Genomic DNA, 27,420 nt, shown 5'->3' on the forward strand with positions numbered 1-27,420 from the left:
GTACTGGGCTGGATGGACAAATAGAGGAATACAGGAATATAGCCAGTGTGGGGTTCCAGTTAAGAGGGTCGGTCAGAGTAAGATCTGGGAGACCAGGGTTCCATTCCCCACTCTGCCATGAAGGTGACCTTGGGCCAGTCACTCTCTCTCAGCCTAAGCTACCTCACAGGGTTGTTGTGAAGATAAAAAAGGGAGGAAAACTATATACCAGTATTTGAGCTCCTTGGAGGAAAGATGGAACATAAAATAATAAGAACTATTACGATTCTTTTTTTTTTCTTTTAAATATTTTATTAAGGGTTTTCTTGTTTTACAGTGTAAGTGTAATGCCTCGTATTTTTTTTTCTTCCATGTAACAATTTTACAAATCTGTTTCATTTGATGAGGCATTAGGGAGAGAAGAAAAAAAAAAGGAAAAAAAAGAAAGGGGGTGGAGGGAGGGGAGATGGATGGGGGTGGGGTCGGGTAGCGGTGTTTCTGTTATGCTTAATGTATGTAGAGTTTGGTGTCAGCGTGCTTGTGTTGTTCACTTGTGTTCCTTTGGTGGTGAGAGAGGTTGGGGTTGGCCTAGGGTGTGATTGTTTGTTTGTGATTGGCTGTGGTGATCTTTGTTTTCGTGTGTGAGTGAGGTGTGTGGGTGTTTTGGATCAGGTTAGCCATATTGATTTGTATGCTGTTGGTGGATTATTGTCGTTGTCCTGTTGGGCTGTGTATGTGATAAAGGGGGGCCATACCGGGGTGAAGGTGTCTTCTTCTGTTTGTCCCCGTGTCAGTTTCAGTTTATTAGTTAATTTTTCTAGTAGGGCTGTTTCCCATAGTATTTGGTACCATTGGTCCATGCTTACTCCTGACAGGTCTCTCCAGTGTCTGGTTATGGTGTTTCTGGCTGCTGAAAGTAGGTGGGTTATGAGTTCTTTGTGGTGTAAATGGGCATTGTTGTCTTGGAAGAAGAACTATTACGATTCTGATATAAAGGATAGAAGCTCTCCTAGGGTGGCTTTTGAGAAGTGAGATCTACATATGATACTGCCTTGATTTCTTTTTTTACACAAGAGGATGGAAAGTATCAAATCGTGCAAACATTCACGTGTGCAAAAAACAATTCTTCCCCCAGCTATGTGGAGCAGAGCAACCTGATATTTGAGCAGAGCAACAGCTCACTGCAGAGGACCATGAAGCAAACCCAGGCAAGGGTCCTACATGCTGAACAGGAGAAGGTAAGCCCTGGCAGTGTGACAGCCACAACAGGAAGGCCAAGTGACTGAGGCTGTGGGGGGAGGGCAAGTGCTATCCCAGGAGTTCACAATCGCTAGTGCAGGTCACTATTCCCCTTTGCCTGCAGGCCAGAAAGAAGTTACGTTTCTGAGCAGCAGCAACAACAAAATAGAACAAATGACTGGCTAGGTATACATGCACATACAGGTAAAAGATTCATAAGCTTCAGGTAATCCTTTGAAAAGCACCTCAGGTTGGCATGATGTGAGCAAGGACAGTGAACGTCCCCCTCACCTTCTCCTATGCAGCCAAGAAGAAGGGTGTGAGAGTTTCCACTTCTAGGTAACTGCTGCTTCCTCTGTTGTCTGGACTGAGAACAGCCATTAATGTTAAGTAGAATTAGTTTCTGAAGTTAGCTTATTGGAACAAACATTTGAAGTTGGTGTGTTTGATATTAACCATAGTTGATGTTAGCTGCAGCTCATTGTACCAGGCAACACAGCAAACCATGGCTAGGCATAAGTGTCAGGGTTCCTGGCCGCATGAGAGGAGGAGATGTAAGGGGAGAGCATGCAAGTCCAGGTTTGCTGTGGCCTGTTCTTGCTTGGGCATCAGCGTGCAAACCCTGTAATTAAGGGATCTTCTATGCATCTTACCCTGAGGCCGCTGGGATTTTGAGTGATATAATCAGCCCTTGGACCACAGAATAAGCAGAGTGTGCTTAACCCAGAATGCCATTGCCTCTTTTGATAAAACTTTCTCCCTTCTTGCTGTTCTTGCTTCTGGTGGTGTTAACTCTCCTCTCCTTGTCCCCGCTTTTCTCTCTAGCACATGCCACCACTGGATCACTTGCAATTCTCAGGAACAGCATGCTGTCTCCAACAGTGGAGGGAGACCGTAGCCCTTGTGGCTGTTGGCTGTGTATAGCTTTTCCTGCCCCATTGTTTTGTCTAATCCGCTGCTAAAGCCATCTAACTGTTTGACTTCATTTTATCTTGTGGGAGAGAGCTCTGCTGTGTGAAGATATCCTTTCTTTTGTCTGTCCTGAATTTTCTGGGGAAATCTTTTCTGCTCTCCATTTTATGCACCTTTGTCGTGCATGCTTTCTCCTGAACTAACTAAAAAGCCCAAGGCTTCTGCCTCCCCCTGCTCCTCATAGCCTTGCCAGTAGACCAGTTCTTCAGGGTGTTTCCTGGGAGACTCATTCTTAGCATTTGGGAGCCTCCAAAAGCACAGCTCTTGCATCCTCCCAGGAAACGTCTTGTGGGCACTCCTTCCCCATATGTTCTCCTGTCTCTTCTGCTCCTTTGCGTTGCAGGTCAGGATCAGCAAGAAGCTAGCGGAAGCCACGGCGCAGATCACCCAGCTCCAGCTGGAGCTGGCCCATCATCAGAAGCAGGAGATGAATCTTCATTCCCAACTGAATGAAGCCCTGACAGAGTCGGAGAGGCAGAAAGCCCTGGTCAACCAACTGCAGGCACAGCTGGCGGGTAAGGGAAGCTGAGAGGAGGCGCTGAAATGGCAGAAGAGCACTATCCAAGCAGATGCAGAGTAATTTTATCATCCTAGGAAATTCTTTAGCTTGCTGATAGGGAGCCTGTGGCCCTCAAAGTATTACTGGCCTTCACCTCTCATGAGCCCCAGCAAGCGTAGCCAGGGATGATGGGGTTGGAGTCCAGCAACCTCTGGAGGTCCTGCTCCTTAGGGCCTCCTGCAGTGTTGCTGTTAAAGACTCAGACACACAATCTCCAAAAGACTCTTGACTTTAATTCCATCTGTTTAAAAAAGGCAAGCTTCTGATCTCTACAAACTTGATTGATTGTATTTCTATGCTGCTTTTTGTTGAAATGAATCTCCAGCTTACAAACATTAACATAATGTAACATAATAGAAAATGGGTTTATGCAGATTCTGCACCTTCCTTGCCCTGCATGCAAGAGCAGAGCGGTGTAAGAGTGAGAAGAAACATGTGATATGTTTTTAAAGTTACACGGAGGCCCCATCCACACTATACAGCATTATCATGCCACTGCAGTCAGGCATGGCTTTCTCCCAAGGAATCATGGCAAGTGTGATTTTTTTCCAGCTGCCAATACAGTGGTACCTTGAGTTACAGACGCTTCAGATTACAGACTCCACTAACCCAGAAATAGTACCTCGGGTTAAGAATTTTGTTTCAGGATGAGAACAGAAATCGTGCTCCGGTGGCGTGGCGGCAGCAGCAGCAGCAGCGGGAGGACCCATTAGGTAAAGTGGTACCTTAGGTTAAGAACAGTTTCAGGTTAAGAACGGACCTCCAGAACGAAATAAGTACTTAACCCGAGGTACCACTGTAGTTGTGTAGAAGTGGAGAGCCCTCTTTAAGCAGCCATTTCCAGCATAGTTTAACAGTCTGGGAATTGTAGCTGGGGGTTGTGGCAGACTGGGGTTTCCCACCACCTCTCAGCTTCCTTAACAGAATGTTCTCAGTTCCCAGAATGTCTTGTGGGAAGCTGTGAGTGTTTAAAGCATATAGTGCAGATGACGCTGTACTTAGGCTTAGCTACAGCAGTGGATGGAAACAGGGACATGCACTGTGGCACAGGCTTCGTCTGTCACTGGCTATGTGCCCCACCTCCACAGAACTTGAGAAGTTGTCTGACGACATGAAAAGCAGACACCAGGAGGAGAAGCTGAGTGGGAAGAAGTTGGATGAGAAGGTGGTAGCCCTGGAAGAGGAGCTGGCTGATCTCCGCGTTAAGAAGGAGAATCTGGAGCAGGTAGTGCCCAGGGGTGGCAAAAGTCATCACCCGAGGCCAGAAGTGGCTCCCTGGAAAACTCTCTCTGACCCTTAGGATTCTCCCAGTGCCATCCCCTCCCCCTCCCCCAGCTTTGCACCCTTGACTGTTCTTTGCCTCCCTGGAAGATGCCCTTCAACTCTGATCATGCATCTTCTTTCATTCTTAAATGGAGGGTTGAAAGGGACAAGTGGGCAAATTAACGTGTGTTGCTCCACTACCATCATCCCTCGTATATCATCTGGGTTATGACACTGCCCTTGAATCCCTGAGGCAAAGGCTTTGGGACATCTCACATAGGGACCTGCGATCCCGATCTTATGTAATTTGTAGCCTGGTCACAGCTGGAATCCAATACGGGTATGACTATCAAATATCCTCATACCTTAGGAATTTGTCTGTACCTACCTATCAGCGTTTATTTACCAAACCCAGACTAAATGTATTTTCCTTGGAAGTTCTAAATGACAGGCTGAGAGGCATCCCCTATTAAAATAGGCTTTGTTTATGTTCTCAGGACATCAATCGCATGAACAAGCAAGGGACCAACTGATCAATCCCCTACTGGGAAATTTACCAGGAAAATCTGAAGCCTCCCATATTAAATACCTTTTGGAAGACAGGTCAAAATGATATTACACTGGCCGTGGCAAAGTTTCTTTCGGAGGTTGTAAGAAACAAAGATCATTATGCCCTAGATAAAACAAAATGACTGCCTTGGTTTCTTCCATCTGTCTGTCTGGTTGTTTTAACTGTATCTATTTAGAAATTGTTTTGTGGATCTTTGGACCACAATAAAGTATTGATAGATAGATATCATTATGACACCACAGTCTACACTGTGCCTCATTTCCAAAGGAAACACAGACTAAGTGCCTAGACCCCTGGAATCTTGCACCGGTCAGAGATTGGGGTGGCATTTAGCCCCATATTACTAATCATGGGAGCGGCAAAGAGGGTGAAGCCCAGCTCTCTAGAAATAACAGGTTGTATCTAAGGTACTACAAAGTGAAAGTCACTTAGCTGTGCCTGTGTGGCTGAGCAGGGATTCAAACCCTGGTCTCCTGAGTCCTGGTTAGAGACCAACCATTACACAGTACTTGCATCAGGGGCTGCAGTCTTTTTTGTGGCAAATAATCCCTCCTCCCCTCTACTTGTTCCAGACAACAACTCTGCAACTGCTGGAGAGTCAGGAGGAGCAAAGGGGGAGCAGCAGCACCGAGGAGGAAGGACCTGCGGAAAGGAAGCAGCCAAGTGCCGCACCCCTTTATGGGGATCCCCACAGCAACTCTCTCCGAGAACCAGCACCAGGGGCATCCCCCACTCCTTTGGCTAATCTGAAGGAAAGCTCAAGCAGTCCGCCATTCACCGCTCTCGAAGGAGCCCAAGACAGTCTGCTTTTTGCAGCTCCTGAGGCTCATTCTTCGGAAGCACCGGTTGAACAAACTCGTGCAGCCTCTGCTTAAACTGCAAGGCCGCCTCTCAGGCTCTCCGCCAGAATTGAGAAGGAGAGGCCAAGCACTCAGGGTGAAATGGACACAATAGAAATATTTTTGAAATAATTTGATTTTTTTTTACTTGCATTTTCATTCTTTGGGTCTTTGGCTAATGTTTTCTCATTTGCATCTATTTTCTTTCTAATTTGATCGAATTTGATCGAATCATGTTGTATATAAAATCGTCTTATGAAAGCTTTGCTTGCATCCCATTTCACTCTGATGTATGTTTCTTGTGCCATGTTTATTTGAAAAAAATCCTTCAGAAGTTCTTGTGCTTTGTTCATTATCTTTTTATTGTTTAAGATTTTTTCATTCATTCTCCATCTTCGGTTACAAATGGGATCTGTTCTGGAGCCTGGCCACATCCCAAAAACTTTGTAACTGGAGACGCCCTTCTGTGCATGCGCACAGATTGATTGAGCACTTCTGTGCATGACCACGCAGTGAAACCCGGAAGTATACACTTCCAGGTTTGCAACCCAAGGATTATGTTACCCAAAGGTAACATAACGCAAGGGTCAACTGTATTTTTCTGTTGTTTCTTAACTCCATCATAATTGAATTATGGTCTGTTATTGATTTAGGTTGTATTTCTAACTTTTTGATTTTCCAAATTAAATTGTTTGTTATCCAAATTCCAGCTATTCTTCCTGCCTATTGCTTGGCCTCAGAATAATTTGTGTATTATTTTTTCATTTGGGTATCTATGTCTCCATGCGTCTTTTAAATTTAAATTTTCTGCCATTTGAAAAAATGAATATGGTAATCCTCCTTCTTTTGATTTTTCCCCTCTCTCTGTTCTAATTCTATTGAGGTAATGCCTGAGAATCTGAGATCCAGGCATACCCCTGTCACGCAAATATAGTCTTTCACACTTACTCCCATCCCAGTACAAAGGAAAGTATTTACAGCTCCTTGGTCCCTGAGTCAAATCAAATACACCCCTCTGTCTTGTCCGGCTTCATCCCACTATAGGATGGATAGGCATTGTGAATAAGGTGGTTGGATATCACTGGCCATGACTCCTTGGGAAGGCCCTGCAGATGTGTCTGTACATCTCGGGAATTATGGTGGGCTCACTCACCCCTCCCCTTATACCTCACTTCCCTGGGTCCTAAATGCCATTGGAACGGAGAAGATTGATACAATGAGTGATTTCTGAGGAATTTCTAAAGTTTTCCCATTGAGCCAGTGCATAAATACATTTATCAGTGAATCGCTCCCAACCCCTTCTTTCCTGCTCCCAAGAGCTGGGACTCATGATTTTACAGCTTTTAAATGGAATCATGTATTGACAAGACACTGGCTTTTTCTGCCATCTATTAATTCCAACTCTGGGGAGTCCAACTCTCCCTCCCACCCCACCCCCACACTTTTTCTATGTCATGCTGGAGGAATATATTGACCTGACTGATATTTTGGCAAATGGTTTGCCCATTTACCCTCTATACAATTGGACAACTCTCCATTTATTAATACTAAACTTGGCATGAGGGTTCCCAGGGTGGGGCGTCAGACCTTATTGCTGTTTGTATGTTGGGTGCCATTTTGAATCAAGATGGCAGACTGAAATTTCAGTTTGGCATGACTTTGCCCATTTTGTGGCATATGTTCAGCCACAAGTAGAGATATGATCGCTAGATTCAGCTCAAGGGTGCTCAAGGTGTGTGTGTGGGAGTCTTCATTGATGTTTGGATGTTGGGTGCCATTGTGAATCCTGGACAGTACCTGTGTGTGTGTTATTAGTGTGTGGGGTGTTAGAGGAGAGGTAGTACCTTTGGTGGAGGACACACCATGCTCCTTCAGTGGTAGTTTGTTCTCAGGAAGCCAGCCAGCAAGAAATCATATGGATTAAGAGAAGTTAACTCTTTATTAGAACAAAAAAGGCCTGCTTGCTCCCTTCATCAGAGCAAGGAGTTAGACGTGCTCTTGTGAGTGAGTCAAGTCTGAGGCCTTCTTTTGACATTAGAGCCGCTGAGGGATAGAAATAATTACTCCCTCTGCAGTCCCAAACATGGATAGAAGCCTATAGCTTGCTTTAGTTCTGCTAAACACTTGCTGGGTGTGAACAGAGAACCAAAACAAACCTCTTGTCTTACCTTTCTGGCTCTGAGCTGGAGGAAGATGATGCAGGTGCAGAGATAAGGAAAGATACCACACCCTTGCATCATCTTGCACCATGTTCCAGTGGTGCAGCAGGCTCTTTGTAGCAAGGGCATGTTCTGGTGACCAGAAAGTTTGAATTGGCTACCCAGGTTACACAAGTTTTACAGGCTCGTTATAAGACATTGTAGAAAAATCAGCAATGCTTCTGTTCACTGATTCCTGGAACTTTCTTGAAATGTAGGCTTCAGCTGCAAACATTACTGGAGCAGTGTGTGGGAATGAAAGGCACACACCACTTGTTAGTGCAATAATTAACCTCAAGAGATGAACCCAGAGTTGGATTATTTTCTATGACAATTCATGGGTGTTTAGAGTAAGATGCATCACCAAACCTCTTAAATCCCACATTATTAGCTACACCAGCTCAGTTTCCTCTTCAGCTATTTGTCCGATCTAACCAACATCTGTTAGGATTTGAATGAGTACAAATAATTTGAATCTGCTGTTTCTGCTAACAGTGATACCATCCGCACAAAAACGGACTGGCAAGCAAAAATGATAGAAGATCTACAACTTGCCAGAACAACAGGGAGAATAGGAGGAAATTCAATACCAAAAGTTAATTAAGATCGGATAACATTTAAGGAAGATCTTAAAAATGAGTGACGACGTTAATCTCCTGACAGACCTAGAATGAATCTTGGAATATGGAGAATGTACATAGTGAAAGTTTATGGATATAAAACGAGAACGCTAAATAAGAAGAAAGAAATGTGTTTTGCCAGACAAAGTGTAAATAGCACAATGAGAAGAATCGGAAGTTAGCTACCTGCGCCTTCCTCGCCTTCGCCTCCTTCCCTCGATCTCCTCAGACGCGTCCCTTCTTCGCCCGGCGAGCGGAGGCGCCACCTCATTGGTCAGCCTCGAGCGAGCGTCACCCGCCCTCCCGCCTCCCTCTCCCAGAAACCAGCTTCCCATTGGTCCAGCCGTGTCCCCCTCCCTTTCCGTCAAACTTAAAGAGTCCCGCCGCCAAATTCGAGGCAGCGGCAGCAGCTGATCGCTCGTGTAGCCGTGGACGCGTTTCTTCCCTCCGCGTGGAAGTTTGGCCCGTTTGGGGACCGCGAATGCCGCCGGCCGCTTTGGCTTGCTAGTTTCGCTTCCGCAGCCCAGCGCTTGCGCCATGGCCGAGAAGTTGCAGCCGCGCACTTTGCGGCTCTCGCCTCCCGGCTTGGGCTTAGCCGAGGGGCGCGGGGAGCGAGGGGCCGTCAGGATGTTGGGGGACATGGACGAAGAAGACGACGCCTTCCAGCTTCCGACGGGAGGGTGAGAATGCGGCGCCTCTCTGCGTGGGGGGAAATGCGGGGTGTGCGGGTGTCTTTCGGTCCGCGTGAGGGGGCGGGGCTGTGTGAGGGGACCAGAGCTGTATGTGGGGCTGGGGCTGCATGTGGGGCTGGGGCAGCATGTGGGGCTGGGGCTGCATGTGGGACTGGGGCTGCATGTGGGGCTGGGGCTGCATGTGGGGTTGGGGCAGCATGTGGGGCTGGGGCTGCATGTGGGGCTTGGGGCTGCATGTGGGGCAGGGGCAGCATGTGGGGCTGGGGCTGCATGTGGGGCTGGGGCTGCATGTGGGGCTTGGGGCTGCATGTGGGGCTGGGGCTGTATGTGGGGCTGGGGTGGGTTTGGGGCTGCGACTGTATGTGGTTCTGGGGCTGCATGGGGTTCTGGGGCTATATGTGGGGCTATATGTGGAGCTGGGGCAGTATGTGGTTCTGGGGTTGCATGTGGTTCTGGGGCAGTATGTGGTTCTGGCACTGTATGTGGGGCTAGGGTGGGTGTGGTTCTGGGGCTGCATGTGGTTCTGGCACTGTATGTGGGGCTAGGGTGGGTGTGGTTCTGGGGCTGCATGTGGTTCTGGCACTGTATGTGGGGCTTGGGCAGCATGTGGGGCTGGGGTGGGGGGTGCAGGCTTGCGAAGGGTGATTCCGAGCACATGCAGAGGGCTTTGTCTGCAAATACGTGCTGTTAGGCGTTGAGAGAGAGGCGAAGTTCAGCAGAGCTAGGCGTCTTTGAGCCAGCTGGTGAGGATGAAATGGGCGGGGTTTCGTCCAGCTAAGGATGAAATGGGAGGCACTGGCTTGCATCCGACTAAGCTATGTGTTGGTTATGCCCGCCCATTTCAGTGGACCTACTCTGAGCAGAGCCAGCATTGAGCTGAAACCGAAGTGCCTTTTGTTTTCACTGTTTCTTACATGCTTAGCTTTGGAGCATGCAGTGGCTAAAAAGTTTGCCTCTCATGATGATTGGGTGCAGGAGGCAGGGACCCTGCTGCAGAAATAGTAACCTCCGCAACCCCAGACCGCTACACCACTGGTGATGAGAGTACGCTTGCGCTTCAATCCAGAGGGCCAAAGGAACCCCACACCTTTTGTAGAGTGAGGGAATACATTATGTTTTAGTAGTGGTTTGGGACTAGGAAGTTTGGCCCAAGGGTTAATGGGGAAAGGAGGATTATTCTTAAAAAGCAAGACTTATTGGGGAGTAGACTTCACTGCATTCAACTGAACTTCCCCATGAATGTACATAGGGTTGATTTGCATACAAATGCCTGTTGCCTGTGCTGTGGTGAAATATTTTCCCTTTTCCTAATTCTAGCTTTCTGTTTCCATTTCTTCTGTGCTGATGTTACACTGAGAGAGGGTCACAAAGTGAGGATCTGAACCCGGATCTCCCAGGTCACAAGTTGGCATTCTAACTCCTGCCCTAAAGTGGGTGCAGGACTGAATGGAGGTGTTTTGTGGTCTTAGATTCCTTCTACAAAAGGAACCCTAAGAAAGATTTCTAGTGCCCTTTACACTGTGACATTTCAGGTGTTCAAAATAAGGGCACTGCACTGCTGCTTTTGGCAACACTGGCAGTGAGCAAAGGTCAGAGTGACATATAGTCACCCAAAAGGGACAGTGGGAGTTGTAGTTCAGAAATTTATGGAGAACTGCAGATGCCCCCCCCAATATTCAAAATATAATCCGGCCCCCCACAAGGTTTGGGGGACAATGGACTGCCCCCCCCCCCCCCGCTTAAAAAGTTTGCTGACCCCTGATCTATGACTTCCCAGAATGTCTCTCTCCCCAGGAGAAGCCAAGCTCACAATCTCTGTTCCGCTCACTTCTTTTGGGAGCCCCTCTAACATGCATATTTTCACTTGTGGTTTTTCTCTAGCTGGAATCCTAGAAGAACTGCTTAGGGATGATACGGGATAGATTTTCGTATCTCTCACAAGGTCATGCAGCCATTCCAGAGGATTGCTGTTGTGCAAACGCAGAATTGCCTTTGGAAACCTTAGCTGTTTAATTCACCCCCCACTGCCCACGCCTTACTTTGCTGATGCTTCAGGATGGAAAAGAGAGGGGAGGGGTAATGACACGAGAAAACAGCAGCCAACATTGAATGGGTGGGAGCTGGAGAACTGACTGGGGCACTTGAACAGCGATGTCAGACCCACGACGAAGAGAGTACCTTTGGCAGGCAGTCCACGGGTTTGTTTCATCGGGACCAGCTGTTTGGGGTGCTGTCAGGCATTTAAAATGGGCACTTCACCCCTTGGCAGTGGCGTAGCGTGGGGTGTGCAGGGGGGGCCGGCCGCACCGGGCGCAACATCTGGGGTTAGGGCAAATCCATGGGTTAGGGGGCGCAAATCCACGGGTTAGGGGGCACAAATTACTTGCCTTGCCCCGGGTGCTGACAACCCACGCTACGCCACTGCCCCTTGGTATAGCATGAAGTTTGGGGCTAAGTCTGGAAATTTAATGTTTGAAGATACTTGGCCTTAGTGTTTGTTCGTTTGTTTTAATCTGCAAGTTTCTAGCTCTCAGGAGTGTAGGGAAGTGGGCTAGGATGTGTGGTAACTGGTATGTTTCTGCTCCTAGAACAACCCTGAGATGAGATACTTCTGAATGTTTGTAGGGAAAACCACTTGTGTTCAGCCACGTTTAGTCCCTCTCCCCACCTTCCTGACAGTGAATTGCCCCGTGTGGGGAAGGGTAAACCGCAAGGGCAGGGCTTGTATCTTTTCAATAATGGATTCCTTTACAATTTTATTTTTGTTTACAGTAGTACTTTGGTTCTCAAACTTAATCAGTTCCGGACGTCTGTTCCAAAACCAAAGTGTTCCAAAACCAAGGTGTGCTTTCCCATAGAAAGTAATGCAAAAGGGATTAATCCGTTCCAATTAAAAACATCTCCTAAAATAGCAATTTAACATGAAAATTACTAACTAGACTATTAAAAACTGGCAGTGATTTACCCATTGCCATTGGAGGGACGAGGGTGTGTGATGGGGGAGTTCCGGGGAGTGGTGGAAAGGAAGGCAAAAGTTATCTCTCTGAGAGCCAGTCAGCTTCTCTCCCTCCCCCCATGCCAGCCTTTCTGGATCGCTGCCAACCCCTGGTACTGGGTCCCTCTGCCACCACTGTCCTTGCAGTATCAGCCACCCCCTCCTCCGCTTTCAGGTGTTGCTAGTGGCTGGCGCGGCAAACGCTGAATAAGGGAAGCCCTTTCAATGGACCAGAATGTGGTCTAAACTCCCCTTTAAATCCATTTCAACGAAATGAAAAGAACTCACTCTGAAATTCACCTACAAGTGGTACCTAACACTAAGAAAACTAGTGCTAATATGGCTAGGAACCTCACCAAAATGCTGGAGAGGGTGCACCTCCACAGGCATATACCTCCACATGTGGTGGGAGTGCCCCAAAATCCAACTATTCTGGACAACAGCCACATGAGAAATATGTAAAATAACTAAGTATTAGACATCACCCCAGAATTGGCCCTAAACATCTTCCAAGACAACAATGCCCATTTACACCACAAAGAACTCATAACCCACCTATTTTCAGCAGCCAGAAACACCATAACCAGACACTGGAGAGACCTGTCAGGAGTAAGCATGGACCAATGGTACCAAATAGTATGGGAAACAGCCCTACTAGAAAAATTAACCAATGAACTGAAACTGACATGGGGACAAACAGAAGAAGACGCCTTTACCCCGGTATGGCTCCCCTTTATCACGTACACAGCCCAACAAGACAATGACAATAATCCACCAACAGCATATAAATCAATATGGCTAACCTGATCCAAAACACCCACCCACCCCACTCACACACAAAAACAAAGATTACCACAGCCAATCCCAAACAAACAACCACACCCTAAGCCAACCCCAACCTCTCTCACCATTTAATTAAAGAAAATCTTTAATTGAAAAAAATAAAAAAAAATAAGGGAAGCCCAGGTCAGGCAACAAGCGAGCGAGCATTGGAAGTGTGGCACTCAAAACGAAAATGCTCCCCCCCCCAAACGAAGTACGTTCAGATTCTAAAAAAAAGTTTGAAAACCTGAACACTTATTACTGGGTTTGAAGCGTTCGGGTTCCAAGTAGTTTGTGAACTAAGCTGTTCAAAAACCAAGGTACCACTGTACTAGGTTGGGTGCAATAATTGGGCAACAGCCTTTTCAGTTTCAGGGACTTTGTAGTTTAGACAAAAAGCAAGTAAGAGATAATATGATAGAAGTTTATCAAATTAGGCATGGCATGGAGAAAGTGGATAGGGAACAGTTTCTCTCCCTCCTGTGAACATCCGATGAAGCTGAATGTTGGAAGACCTTCAGGAAAGGCAAAAGAAAGTACTTTCTCACACCATGCACAGTTAAACTACAGAACTCTCGCGCAGGAGGCAGGAATGGCCACCAACTTGGATGACTTTAAAAGAGGATTAGAAAAATCCAGGGAGGAAAAGGATAGCAATGTTTAGTCACCATGGCTGTGCTCACCAAGTTGGTGGCAGCAGGGCTTCTGAACAACTGTTGCTGGAGACCACAGGAGGGGAGAGACCTCTTGTGCTTGGGTTCTGTTGGCTACTGTAAGAACAGAATGCTGGACTCGCTGGGCCTTTGGCCAGATCCTGCGGGCTTTTCTTTTGTTCTTAAGAGAGGTTATAGAAACTTGATAGGAAAAAGAAGGGATTGTCTCCAGCTACGTTCTGCTTAGAGAAGACCTACAATGTGTCTACGTTTTTAGTTGTGTGCATTAATTTCTTACAACAGCTCTTCCAGGCTGGTTACCCCAAGAGAGACTGGGCAAAGCTCCCCTCGGCAAGCATTATGACCCAGTGGGGTGGCCAACATCCTAATCACTGACAGGATTCTAGTTTTTGAATCCACTGCCCTCTGGTCTTTGGGGAAGGCTGCAACAAAATCGCCAACCTGCAGTGAAACATGAGCATCTTTGTGCTTGCAGATACATGTTCATTGCTGTTCCCACCCGCTTGCCTCTCTCTGTGAATGAAGTGAATGGTTACTTTTCTCTCTGCCCAGGACCAGGCTGGCCTCTCTCTTTGGACAGGATCAGACAGCTACAGAATCTGGAAATGTGCTCTTCCAATACATGCCACCCAAGCAGCCTAAAAAAGGTCAACCAGCTACCGGTAAGTAAACTGTTCACAATGCCTAGGAACATAAGACGAGCCCTTGTGGACCATCTAGTCCAACCTTTGGTTCTGAACCCCACAGAATCAACTGGGTTGGTCAACTCCCGAGTAGTGCTGGGGAGAGACCCCTGACCTGGGGCCCCAGAAAGGTGCTGGTGGTCTGTATTCACCACACTGAGGTAGATGGACCCAGTGGTTTGACACCATACAAGGCGACTTCCTGTTTTTCATTAATCTGAGCAACTGGCTTGGTCCCAAGACAAGGGAGCTAAGTTGGCATGATGTTTGCAAGCAATGCTCTGTTTGCAACAGAGCACTTACCCTTCTCATGTGCTGCTCCAGCTGCAGGTCTGTCTACCCAGAAGCATCCTCCTGCAGCTGCTGCTGCTGCACCCGCTGCTCCTCCTGTGCCCACTGCAGCAGTGCAGTCAGTTTTCTTCGCTACAGTTGTTCATGCATATTTGTTGTGAGTACTACAGTAGAGGGGATGAGATGCAGGGTGTTCTTGCTACCCAGGTCCTGTGCTTACATCTTTTGCAATCATCTCTCCACCTTGCCTGGGTTCTTCGGAAAGAGGTGCAGCTGAACAACAGTGGGGGGTGGTCGATTAGGGCGAATGGGGCACTGCCAACACAACCTCAGCCTGCCCTCACCTGCCTGTTGTTGTTTTTTTTACTTCCAGCCAATCAGGCTGTGGATATCATTGACTCTGGCTCAATGTGCTGTTGATTTCCTTGCCTTATGCCATACCACTGAAAGCATGGTCCAGTAGGAAGACGCCCCCTCATTCTGCCCTCAGCTGCCTCCCACCTGCCTGCCTTCTTACGTCCAACGGATCCAGAGGGCAGGACTGCCTGTCAGCTTCCTCTTCCCCCTCAGTCTCCATGCTGCAATGGTAGAACACAGCAAGTAGGAGGATGGGGACAGCCCTAGACTTAGCTGGCCCTTCTTGTCGTTGGCTCTGGTGCCACCTAGAGTTGGGCTCCCTGCATTCACCCCAATGAGCCAACACTGAACTGAAATGATGACAGTGATCTCCTGGGATGGGGAGCTTGTGGGCTGATAAAATGTTGCTGGGCTGCTACCGCTCACCCCCCACATCGCCCCTCACCGTTGGCCAGATGGCCTGGGCTGATTAGAGTTAAACAACCCCTGGGAAGTCTTTGTAAAGTGCTGCTTAATATAACCCATTCGGTTGGCATGGTGGCAACAATTGTGGGAAGCTAAGAGGTGTTCTCTTCTCATTCCAGTACCAATGGGAAATATGTGAAACATGGCAAGTATGGAGCAGCTGTAGTGGGCAGCAATGCAACCAAGGAGGTAAGAGGAGGAGGTGTGGTGTCTTGAAGTAGCCTTGCTTTCTGCCAACCTGCTGTCCTCCAGATGTTTGGGACTACAGCTGCTGTTGGTTCTAAACATCTGGAGGATACCAGGTTGATGTAGGTTGGGCTAAGGAAATGCTTCCCTTTCTCTGAATGCTGGTTTCCTGATGATGTCTTACTCTGGAAAAAGCAAAGGTGCTGTTTTGGCTCCTGTCTCTTTCTGCCCAATCGGCTCACAAGGGTTATAGCTCCCATTTTTCTTATTCTGACCTCACTTCTCTACAAAAAGCATTCTCAGCAGGGAAGGGGTTGTCGCTCAGTAACACACCATCCACTTTGCAGACAGAAGCTCCCAAATCCAATTGCTAGCTCCTCTGGGTAGGGCTGGGGACACTGCTGCCGGTCAGAGTAGGCAGTCCTGAGCTAGAGAGACCAGTGGTTTGATTCAGTCCAAGGCAGCTCCCTGTGCTCTTATTTAACTAGAACCATGTGGACTAGAATCTTGACAAAAGAAGGGCCTAGGGGGTATTGTGTGCGGAGTAAATAGAGGGAGGTGAGACGGTAACTTTGTCATGGCTTGAAAAATAAATAAACGTTCCCACCACACTCAAAAAAGGAAGGGGGTTTCAGCAGCTTATGTTGGAAAAGGGATTCAGTTTTTCCAGCCTCTGTCCTTTTCAGCCCACTTAGCCAGCTCTTCAGTGGTTTGTTCTGCCCCACTTTGCTATGAAAGGATTCACAGGTGTTTTACAAGCAACGGATAAAATATGTCAGGAAACATGCGTTTATTCCAGGAAGACTCTGGTATGATTGCCTTGTCCTACTGCGCCGTTGCAAGTGAGGGTGGTGGGGACAGGATAAAACACTGGGCTGTCATTCCCGTTTAGCTGATTGGGCGGAAAAGGACAGATCTCACCCCTTGGTTTCTCCAGGTGTAGGGAGCCTTTGGTCCTCCAGATGTCGCTGAACGACAGCCCCCATCATCCCTCTACACTGGCCATGCTGGCAAGAGCCAATGGGTGTTATAGCATAGCACCAAAGGCTCCCCACGCCTGCTCCATTGTAACAAAGTCATTCCACATGTAATTAAGCCAGGCACCTGCAACCAAAGCAATTCCTACGATGAACACCTCTGATGTATTTATATGTTAATGTGTCATTTGGGTGTTGGGGTGCTGTGGAAATGCTACATGGTATAAGAAGAGCTCCAGGTGCTTTTGAAAACAGCCAGCCCCGTAGTTTTTGATTCCTCACTTTTGCTCTTGTTTTCTTCTGTCCTTCCGTCTCTTGTGGAATCCAGTACAAAGTGCTTCTTTACATCAGCAAGCAGCAGCAGATTGCGACCGCCAGCATCCATGCTTGCTTTGTATTCACGGTAAGCTTTGACGTTAAGACCTGCAAGGACCATGGCATAGGCTGAAGCTAAGCAGAATTCTTTGGTGGTTTGAAATGCAGCTGTGGTCAATTAATTTCAGTGGGTCTGCTTTGAGTAGGGCTAATGTTTGTTGCAACCCATTAGATTTGAGTAGTGTTAGATCCAAGGGGCCACTCTATGGTTAAAACGCTTACCTAGAGGTAACAAAGTAAAGTAGATGACATTCTGCCCTCTGTCCTACTGTAGCTTGCATCCCTTGGGGTAGCCCTCCACCCCAAAATCCTATAGCATTTTTCCATTTCTAAACATGACACACTACATACGTTGATGTTTGTGTGTGTGCTCAGAGTAGACTCACTGAAATTAATGCACCAAAGTTCATCATGTCCATCAATTTTCATGGGTCTGCTTTGGGTAGGGCTAACATTGGGACACAATCCAAAGTCTTTAGCAAGACCCATCAGGAAGAAAGTTGCTTTGAGCAGAGGCTGTCTGCTGCTCAGAATTCCACTTTCTCTTTTCTCTTTCTGCAGGTGCATCCCAACAACTACTGCACATTTTATGATGATCAGAGGCAGATTTGGTCCATCATGTTTGAATCAGAAATGGTGGCTATGGACTTCAGCAAGCAGGTGCCAGAGGCATGCATTGCATTTTGGGGGGGGGTGGCTGTCCTGCAGACACTGAACTAGTGTTCGCGGGAGCTCAGCTCTCTTGCATCAGTCACCAGATGCTTTCTCTGCCAACTACTAAGAAGCATCCAGGGAGGGCAAGGAATGGTGTTGTAGCCAGTTGGGGCGTTTTCAGGCCCCTGGGGTCTTCAGCCAGTGCTGCGCTGGGCCAGATTGCATAGGTGCGGATGACAATGCAGGCTAATAACACAAATGGCTTGGTTCTTCCTACTTGCAGCTGTGCATTGCCAAGTATAACAGCAGCCGTTCTCCTGACTCAGTGCTGTGCCAGGATCTTGTTCTCGGAGACGGCCAAGGTGTGGCGACTGGAGATGTCCTGGAGATCACTTTTACAGGCTGGCTGTTCCAGAACAGTAGTCTTGGGCAGGTGAGACCTGGCAGAGGGGGTGTCTGGGGATGATGGGGGATGATGGGGGTTGAAGTCTCTAGCAGCACTGCATGGCCACAGCTTTCCCACTCCTGGTTTATAGATTGCATACAGCCCTTTTCTCCCACAACCCCATCCTTTTGCCTTTCAATAACATTGCAAGGAAATGAAACAGGAGAGGGACTTGGTGAGGCTCACCCAGCTTGCTTCACAGCTCAATGTGCATTTGACCCCAACCCCAATGAGCTCTAGCCAGTGCTTTTCCATGGGGCTTGCATTGGTTGCTCTCCAGAGGTGGGGCCTTGCCCAGCCTTGCCGCCCTTTCTCAACTGGGGATGCCAGGGAGGGAACCCACGACCTTCTTCCTGGGAAGCACATGCTGTTAGGCCCTGAGCTACACCTGTCTCCAAGGTGTAGATCCTATTTCTCAACCTCATTTTACCCAATCTGCAACATGGCAGGCACCGCTAGGTAGGGGATTCAACATAGAAAGCTGCCTTGCACTGCATCAGGCCACTGGTCTAGGTTGGCATCACCCACATTGACTGGCAGTAGCTCTCCAGGCTTTCAAGCAAAAGCCTTTCCCTGACCTTCCTTGGAGATGCCAGGGTTGAACCTGGAACTGGCTGCCTGCAAAACAGGTGCTGTGCCTGAGTTGTGCCCCGTCCTTCAATACTCATTGCTCTTGGCTCAGCAGTGGGAGTAGCAGAACGTGAACCTATTATCTTCTGCATTAAAAGTAATTTCACCCCATCGACCTTCCACTTATGCAACAGGTTTTCGCCTCAAATGTAAATAAAGAGAAGCTGCTCCGGCTGAAGCTAGGCTCTGGCAAAGTCATCAAGGTAAGATGGCACTATCTTCCCACCGCAGTGTAAGGATTCTTTCTTCCACTTCCACATCTAAGCAGAGTTCAGCAGCCCGGGCTGTGTGGAAGGCTGAATAGCAGTGATGTTTTTTGAGCTCAAACCCTGATCAAATGGCTTCCTCAAGAACCGCAGGCAGGTAGCTGTCCCATGGCAGCTACATCTGCCATGATCTGCTGGAGTGGGAGGCCTCCTCTGTGGCCTGGAAGAAAAATGTCCTGGACCTCCAATGTTGCCTCTTGCTGTCCTGCATGAGAGACAGAGGGGGGAGTGTGAGTGGGTGTCTAAAGTAGCCTATTGTACAAAGGTAAAAATTACATTCATTGCCCCTCCCACTTTCCCCTCTAGCCCCACCCACTCCTGGCATGCTCCTCCCCACCAAGAAGGTTGCCCCGGAGGGAATGGTTTTCATCCCTGCTTTCAACTACTTTCCTCAAGACTGCAAGAGTCAATATTCCTGTGCCCTGCTCTCGACCAGCCTTTACTGACCTGACAAACACACACACAGATCCTGTGGACTACAACTCCCATCATCCCCAGCCAGCACCTGTTGACTGGAGTTGGAGTCCAAGGTATCTGGACGACGTCAGGTTGGCAAAGGCTGTGTGGTTCTGGCACTTAGCGAAGCCGGTCACCCAAACTTGTTTTTTGCTTGGTTCTCCATTTCTGGAACTTGAAGGCCTGGGAAGATGGAATGATTGGCATGAAGAGAGGAGGGAGGCGGTTCTTGCTCATCCCACCAGCATTGGCTTACAGGCCTTTGGCAGAAGCTGAACGCATTCCTCCGGACTCAACTCTGGCCTTTGAGGTGGAAGTCAAACGGGTGAGTGTGTCTTCCTCCCAATGTGTCAGCAACCTAGAGAACCTCAGAAGGTTGTTGGGTGGTCGGTCTACTGCCTGGATAAGGTTCTACAAATGGAGGCAGTGGTTGCCTTGACCAGACTCCATTATGCCTCTTTTTTGCTCCCTTAGGTGTGGTTTGCAAAGGGAACTGACTCCGCTGGACAAAGCCTAGGCCCCAGGGACTCCCTCACACCTTCACCAGCGCCACAATCAGAAAGCCCCGCTACAGACCCAACATGGCTGACTCCTACTACACCTGCTCCAAAGCCAGGGTGAGAAATAAATTGAGGGTGCCCTTAGCTTTTAAGGCTTCCATTCTCCCAGTTGTCGCATCCTAACTCTGCAGTAAACAGGTTGCCACCTCTGTGTTTGAGGCTTTTGGCCTTCACCTCAGCTGCATAACTCAGACCCTATCTGCACTGTACAACCTTGGGTGGATGAAGTCCGGTATACAAATTCAATAAATCACAATAAATCTTACGTTCCACATAGCACCATGCCACTTTCAACAGCTGTGGCTTCCTCCAAAGAATCCTGAGGGCCACCTTGTCTCATAGACAACCTGGCAAGGGCCACATTCCAGGGCTGGGCTGGGCTGGGGCTCCAGTGGACAGAGCAACAGATGCTGCTCCTGCCTTTTGTATAGCCAGAAAATACACCTTCCATACTGCAGGGAGCCTAAAGCTCAGGTGGCCTGGCTCAATCCCCAGGCAACACAAGGCTGCTGCCAGTCAAAGTGGACAGTACTGGGCTGGATGGACAAATAGAGGAATACAGGAATATAGCCAGTGTGGGGTAGCAGTTAAGAGGGTCGGTCAGAGTAAGTTCTGGGAGACCAGGGTTCCATTCCCCACTCTGCCATGAAGGTGACCTTGGGCCAGTCACTCTCTCTCAGCCTAAGCTACCTCACAGGCTTGTTGTGAAGATAAAAAAGGGAGGAAAACTATATACCAGTATTTGAGCTCATTGGAGGAAAGATGGAACCTAAAGAAAATAATAAGAACAACTATTACGATTCTGATGTAAAGGATAGAAGCTCTCCTAGGGTGGCTTTTGAAAAGTGAGATCTACATATGATACTGCCTTGATTTCTTTTTTTACACGAGAGGATGGAAAGTATCAAATCATGCAAACATTCCCGTGTGTAAAACACAATTCTTCCCCCAGCAATGTGGAGCAGAGCAACCTGATATTTGAGCAGAGCAACAGCTCACTGCAGAGGACCATGAAGCACACCCAGGCAAGGGTTCTACATGCTGAACAGGAGAAGGTAAGCCCTGGCATTGTGACAGCCACAACAGGAAGGCCAAGTGACTGAGGCTGTGGGGAGGGCAAGTGCTATCCCAGAAGTTCACAGTCGCTAGTGCAGGTCACAATTCCCCTTTGCCTGCTGGCCAGAAATAAGTTACGTTTCTGAGCAGCAGCAACAACAAAATAGAACAAACGATTGGCTAGGTATACATGCACATACAGGTAAAAGATTCATAAGCTTCAGGTAATCCTTTGCAAAGCACCTAAGGTTGAATTTCAGAGAACAACAGAATGTCCTTTTAAAATCTAACAGAGTGGTTAAGGAAAAAAATGCACCACATTGGTCTACAGTAAGATCTCATTGGCTGCACTCACATGCCATGCTAAACTGTGGATTGGCATGATGTGAGCAAACACAGTGAACGTCCCCCTCACTTCCTCCTATGCAGCCAAGAAGAAGGGTGTGAGAGTTTCCACTTCTAGGTAACTGCTGCTTCCTCTGTTGTCTGGACTGAGAACAGCCATTAATCTTAAGTAGAATTAGTTTCTGAAGTTAGCTTATTGAAACAAACATTTGAAGTTGGTGTGTTTGATATTAACCATAGTTGATGTTAGCTGCAGCTCTTTGTACCAGGCAACACAGCAAACCATGGCTAGGCATAAGTGTCAAGGTTCCTGGCCGCATGAGAGGAGGAGATGTAAGGGGAGAGCATGCAAGTCCAGGTTTGCTGTGGCCTGTTCTTGCTTGGGCATCAGCGTGCAAACCCTGTCATTAAGGGATCTTCTATGCATCTTACCCTGAGGCCGCTGGGATTTTGAGTGATATAATCAGCCCTTGGACCACAGAATAAGCAGAGTGTGCTTAACCCAGAATGCCATTGCCTCTTTTGATAAAACTTTCTCACCTCTTGCTGTTCTTGCTTCTGGTAGTGTTAACTCTCCTCTCCTTGTCGCCGCTTTTCTCTCTAGCACATGCCGCCACTGGATCAGGGGTGGGACCAGGTGAGGCATTGTCCTTGGGTGTCCTGATTACCTGAGCACTTCCTTACTCCCTTCATACTTTCCAGGTCACCATTTCATACTTTTAGCAGGCGAAAACCCCACGCCTTCTGCAGGTGTCTCTCGTTGCCAAGCCTCTCTGTGCTTTGGCATCCCAGCTTCAGTGACAATGGGTTTTCCTAAATCAGGGGTGGGGGGGACTCCAGGCCCCTGGACCAAAGGCCACCTTCCAGGCCTATGTGTCTGGCCCTCAAAACTCCTTCCAAGCCACGCACCCTCACCAGTCCTACATTGCACCCTCCTTGAGTGCTTGTGCCTGGCTGGATCAGGCCCAAAGCCCGTCTTATTCTCACAACCAGATGTCCGAAAAGGGAATCCTACAAGCAGGATCTGCGCTCACCCCACTTGCAATTCCCAGGAACAGCATGCTGCCTCCAACGGTGGAGGGAGACCTTGTGGCTGCTGGCTGTGGATAGCTTTTCCTGCTCCATTGCTAAAGCCATCCAACTTGGTGGCCTTCATTCCATCTTGTGGGAGAGAGCTCTGCTGTGTGAAGATGTCCTTTCTTTTGTCTGTCCTGAATTTTCTGGGGAAATCTTTTCTGCTCTCCATTTTATGCACCTTTGTCGTGCATGCTTTCTCCTGAACTAACTAAAAAGCCCAAGGCTTCTGCCTCCCCCCGCTCCTCATAGCCTTGCCAGTAGACCAGTTCTTCGGGGTGTTTCCTGGGAGATTCATTCTTAGCATTTGGGAGCCTCCAAAAGCACAGCTCTTGCATCCTCCCAGGAAACGTCTTGTGGGCTCTCCTTCCCCATATGTTCTCCTGTCTCTTCTGCTCCTTTGCGTTGCAGGTCAGGGTCACCAAGGAGCTAGCGGAAGCCACGGCGCAGATCACCCAGCTCCAGCTGGAGCTGACCCGTCATCAGAAGCAGGAGATAGATCTCCATTCCCAACTGAATGAAGCCCTGACAGAGTCGGAGAGGCAGAAAGCCCTGGTCAACCAACTGCAGGCACAGCTGGCGGGTAAGGGAAGCTGAGAGGAGGCGCTGAAATAGCAGAAGAGCACAATCCAAGCACATGCAGGGTAGTTTTATCATCCTAGGAAATTCTTTAGCTTATAGGTAGGGAGCCTGTGGCCCTCCAAATATTACTGGCCTTCACCTCTCATGAGCCCCAGCAAGCGTAGCCAGGGATGATGGGCGTTGGAGTCCAGCAACCTCTGGAGGTCCTGCTCCTTAGGGCCTCCTGCAGTGTAGCTGTTAAAAACTTGTAGCCTTACAAGTTAGTCCCAGACTTGGGTCTCTGCGTCATTTGTGGTCAGGACATAAGATATGTCTGTGTCTGTTCTACTGGTAAAGTCAAGGCCAGTCTTGCCGTTAAACTGATAAGGGAGAGAGCTGTGTTCTTGTTTTGCATTTGCTCAACGGCTAAAGTTTATACATTTTAGCTAAGGAGAAGTGGGGATTTTGGTGCAGTTTAAAAACTGCCTGCACAGTCAGTTTTTGGGTTTGGGAAACGCATTCCTTTAATCTCAGACACAGTGTCTCCAAAAAGACTCTTGACTTTAATTCCATCTGTTTAAAAAAGGCAAGCTTCTGATCTCTACAAACTTGATTGATTGTATTTCTATGCTGTTTTTTGTTGAAATGAATCTCCAGCTTACAAACAATAACATAATGTAACATAATAGAAAATGGGTTTGTGCAGATTCTGCACCTTCCTTGCCCTGCATGCAAGAGCAGAGCGGTGTAAGAGTGAGAAGAAACATGTGATATGTCTTTAAAGTTACACGGATTAACAGTCTGGGAATTGTAGTTGGGGGTGGTGGCAGACCGGGGGTCCCACCACCTCTCGGCACCCTTAAGAGAATGTTCTCAGTTCCCAGAATGTCTTGTGGGAAGCTGTGAGTGTTTAAAGCATACAGTTCAGATGGCGCTGTACTTAGGCTTAGCTACAGCAGTTGATGGAAACAAGGGCATGTACTGTGGCGCAGGCTTCATTTGTCACTCGCTCTCTGCCCCACCTCCACAGAACACGAGAAGTTGTCTGACTTGAAACGCAGATACCAGGAGGTGAACCTGATTGCGATGCAGTTGGAGGAGAAGGTGGCAGGCCTGGACGTAGAGCTGGCTTATCACCGCATTCAGATCGAGAATCTGGATAAGGTAGTGTCCAGGGGTGACAAAAGTCATCACCAAGGCCAGAAGTGGCTTCCTGGAAAACTCTCTGAGATCCTTAGGATTATCCCAGTGCCCCCCCCACACCCAGCTTTGCACCCTTGACTGTTCTTTGCCTCCCTGGAAGATGCCCTTGAACCTGATCATGCTTCTTCTTTCATTCTTAAATGGAGGATTGAAAGGGACAAGTGGGGAAATTAATGTGTGTTGCTCCACCTACTTTTACTCCTGGCAGGCGGCCCCCAAGAGGTCAGTCGGTGGAGTCTAGTCTATTAGCCAAGCAGGGCACTGCCCTCACCCAGCCACCACTGGCTTGCCTTCTTCCTTACAGCCAATCAGGATGTGGCTCTGCCTGTCATTGGGCTCCTTGCCTTCTGCCCCACCCACCTCAATGGGCAGGAGCCACCTGTCCTTGGAACACCTCTGCTCACTTTGCTGGCTTCTCATGTCTGCCGTAGGTCTCTCTGCTTACTGTTTATTACAAGGGCTCCTGAACTGTGGTCACACAATGCAATGCCATCCATCTCTTGGCACATGGATGCTATCCAGATAATGTATGTTCGTTGTAAAATAAATGAATAAATGAAATCATCACCACATTTGGCTGTCCAGAAGCTCTTGAAAGCTGACTGTCCTTTCTGGTGTTCCTTCCCTGCCTTCTGACTCTTTGGCATCATCCTGCCCCACATGAAGAAGCTCATGAACAAGGTCTTCCAGTCCCTGCGGGGCCAGTTCAACTTAGAGGAGTCCTATACCGGCCAGGAGGTCCTGGGTATCGTCCTGAACACCATCAAGGTACAGCCCAGGGCAGATGGATCCTGACACCTGAATAAGATGCAGATTGAGTGAACTGGTCTATCATTTCTCTTCCTTTTTGTATGGTTCCAAATGTCATGAGTTTGGGTGCCAGAGTTTTGGGTGCAAGATGCCCATAACTACTGGGTTTAATAAGTGTTAGAATTTAATCACTGCTTGGAGAGTGAAACTGAAAGTCAGACGCTTAACAGCTGGACTCAGCTTCCTGTGTTGAGATCGCTTGAGAGATTAGAGAACTAATTATTAGAGAACTAATAATGAAGATGATGATAATAATAATAATAATAATTTTATTTATACCCAGCCACTCTGGGTGGCTTCCAACACATATATAAAACATAGTCAAACATTAAACATCTTTAAAAAATGGAATACTTCACCAATTTGCAGAGGCCATGCTAACCTCTTTATCAATCCAATTTTAGTATACAGTATGTGCTGCAGACAGAAAGATGGGCCATCAGCAAGACAGACACTCTACCAGCCAGCAGATGGGTGAAGCCCCACCCAGAGCTTTGAGATAGTGAGTTTGAAGAGAGTGCCAAAGTTTTGGTTAGGAGGAAGTTTTAGGATTTAAGTTGGCTATGGTGAGATCAAAAGAAAAAAGGCTTTCAGTCTGTTAAATGCAGCAAGCTGGAGAGGCAGGATCAGAGCACAATGCAGACTGACAGTTTTAATTAGAGGTTGCAGCAATGGGAAAAATGGGACTCTCTTGGAGTGTAATGCTGGGGGGCCCCTCCATTACAGGCTCAGGTGTAAATAAACTATATATCATTATGACACCACAGTCTACACTGTGCCTCATTTCCAAAGGAAACACAGACTAAGTGCCTAGACCCCTGGAATCTTGCACCGGTCAGAGATTGGGGTGGCATTTAGCCCCATATTACTAATCATGGGAGCGGCAAAGAGGGTGCAGCCCAGCTCTCTAGAAATAACAGGTTGTATCTAAGGTACTACAAAGTGAAAGTCACTTAGCTGTGCCTGTGTGGCTGAGTAGGGATTCAAACCCTGGTCTCCTGAGTCCTGGTTAGAGACCAACCATTACACAGTACTTGCATCAGGGGCTGCAGTCTTTTTTGTGGCAAATAATCCCCCCTCCCCTCTACTTGTTCCAGACAACAACTCTGCAGCTGCTGGAGAGTCAGGAGGAGCAAAGGGGGAGCAGCAGCACCGAGGAGGAAGGACCTGCGGAAAGGAAGCAGCCAAGTGCCGCACCCCTTTATGGGGATCCCCACAGCAACTCTCTCCGAGAACCAGCACCAGGGGCATCCCCCGCTCCTTTGGCTAATCTGAAGGAAAGCTCAAGCAGTCCGCCATTCACCGCTCTCGAAGGAGCCCAAGACAGTCTGCTTTTTGCAGCTCCTGAGGCTCATTCTTCGGAAGCACCAGTTGAACAAACTCATGCAGCCTCTGCTCAAACTGCAAGGCCGCCTCTCAGGCTCTCCGCCAGAATTGAGAAGGAGAGGCCAAGCACTCAGGGTGAAATGGACACAAAAGACACCGCCATTCTGGCACCTCCAAATCCAGCGGCGCATGAGATGGCCCCTGCAATGGAGGGGCCCACAACGGGTCCAGAGGGCAAGGAGGAGAGTGGGGCAAGTCAGCACACCGCTGGCCCCACCTCTCAAGCTGCTCTAGCCGACAAGCAGCAGGACTTGGCTGGAGCCTCACAGCCAAGACCAGCATCCAGCCCCATGGAAGCGGATTCCAGGTCTGTGCCAGGGCGGGAGGGGGACGGGAACTGTACCTATGATGGGTCTTATGGTACTCAGTGCCTTGTGTTCTGATCTGGGGCTGATCTGGATGGAGATGGGCTTTTTCTGTGAGCCTCCCCAGATTGCTCATTTGGGCTGAGGTCGTCTTGACTCGTGGTTTTTGAGGCTGCTGGCAGGAAGAGGGGTGACTCTCTCTCTCTCGGTAGTAAATGTCAATTTGGGACTTTGTCTGGCTTCAAAGAACTGACTATTTAATTCACGACTGCCGAACACACCTGTACCCTACACGCTTTTGACCCAGCTGCTGCTGGGAGTAGCGGTGGGTATCACCTTGAACAGCTCCTCCCTGTGGAAACCAAACTTAACCTATTGCCATAGCTCACCTCCAGTTTTGAACCTTGACAAAACTGGATCTTGAAAATAATAATAAAGCGCAATTAAAATAAATTAACTCTGTTGCCTCAGTTCTTTCACTTTAGCAAGGCAAGAAGGGGAGGGGTATTTGCATGATTATGTATGCCAAAAACCCACTCACCATTTATAGGGCACCTTAGGTGCTTCACATAGATACACCTGATATGGTAAGAATTAACCCCAGTCCTGTGAGGGAGGCCAGTATTAGTAATCTCTTCGTATTGCAGATGGGGAGGCTGAAACAGAGAGTGGCTTGCCCAAAGGTTGAATGGTGAACTCAGGATATGCAGAAGGTCCTCATCTCTACTTGGAGGCCGTCAATGTAGCACCTGCAATGCAGGAAGCCATGGCCACTTCAATCTCCCCCACAATCCAGCCTCTGCATAAAGATTTCCCGGGAAGGAGAGCACACCCCATCCTGAGGCAGGTAGTCCCACCACTGAACAGCTAATACAACTTGAAGATTCTCCCAGTTGAGCTGTAAGCTGTCTG

General features: G+C 48.2%; 2 protein-coding genes and 1 long non-coding RNA gene across 3 annotated transcripts in view; 2 read left to right on the plus strand and 1 right to left on the minus strand.

Moving 5' to 3' along the window:
* The window catches only part of LOC310754784 (FK506-binding protein 15-like), a 6,837-nt gene extending 4,132 nt beyond the window's left edge, over nucleotides 1-2,705 (plus strand). The window contains exons 5-6 of the mRNA XM_083597087.1: nucleotides 1,115-1,217; nucleotides 2,044-2,705. Of these exons, the coding sequence (XP_083453213.1) occupies nucleotides 1,115-1,217; nucleotides 2,044-2,142 (202 nt within the window). The 3' untranslated portion in view covers nucleotides 2,143-2,705. The remainder of the gene's footprint in view (nucleotides 1-1,114; nucleotides 1,218-2,043) is intronic.
* LOC310754808 overlaps nucleotides 1-8,478 on the minus strand; it is a 20,474-nt gene extending 11,996 nt beyond the window's left edge. The window contains exon 1 of the long non-coding RNA XR_014544042.1: nucleotides 8,427-8,478. This is a non-coding gene — a long non-coding RNA (uncharacterized lncRNA). The remainder of the gene's footprint in view (nucleotides 1-8,426) is intronic.
* A 152-nt stretch (nucleotides 8,479-8,630) lies between these two features.
* Nucleotides 8,631-27,026, plus strand: LOC310754754 (uncharacterized protein). The gene is made up of 16 exons (XM_083596971.1): nucleotides 8,631-8,920; nucleotides 13,976-14,085; nucleotides 14,431-14,554; nucleotides 15,339-15,408; nucleotides 16,711-16,785; nucleotides 17,319-17,417; nucleotides 17,695-17,844; nucleotides 18,621-18,689; nucleotides 19,390-19,533; nucleotides 19,683-19,825; nucleotides 20,721-20,823; nucleotides 21,774-21,806; nucleotides 22,655-22,826; nucleotides 23,835-23,968; nucleotides 24,674-24,775; nucleotides 25,915-27,026. Exons 1-16 carry the CDS (start codon nucleotides 8,778-8,780, stop codon nucleotides 26,584-26,586), a joined length of 2,343 nt encoding a protein of 780 aa, XP_083453097.1. The 5' UTR covers nucleotides 8,631-8,777; the 3' UTR covers nucleotides 26,587-27,026.
* The last annotated feature ends 394 nt before the right edge of the window (nucleotides 27,027-27,420 follow it).

The sequence above is a fragment of the Podarcis filfolensis genome (genome assembly GCF_964270895.1).
Source record: "Podarcis filfolensis genome assembly, chromosome: Z".
Classification (NCBI taxonomy): domain Eukaryota; kingdom Metazoa; phylum Chordata; class Lepidosauria; order Squamata; family Lacertidae; genus Podarcis; species Podarcis filfolensis.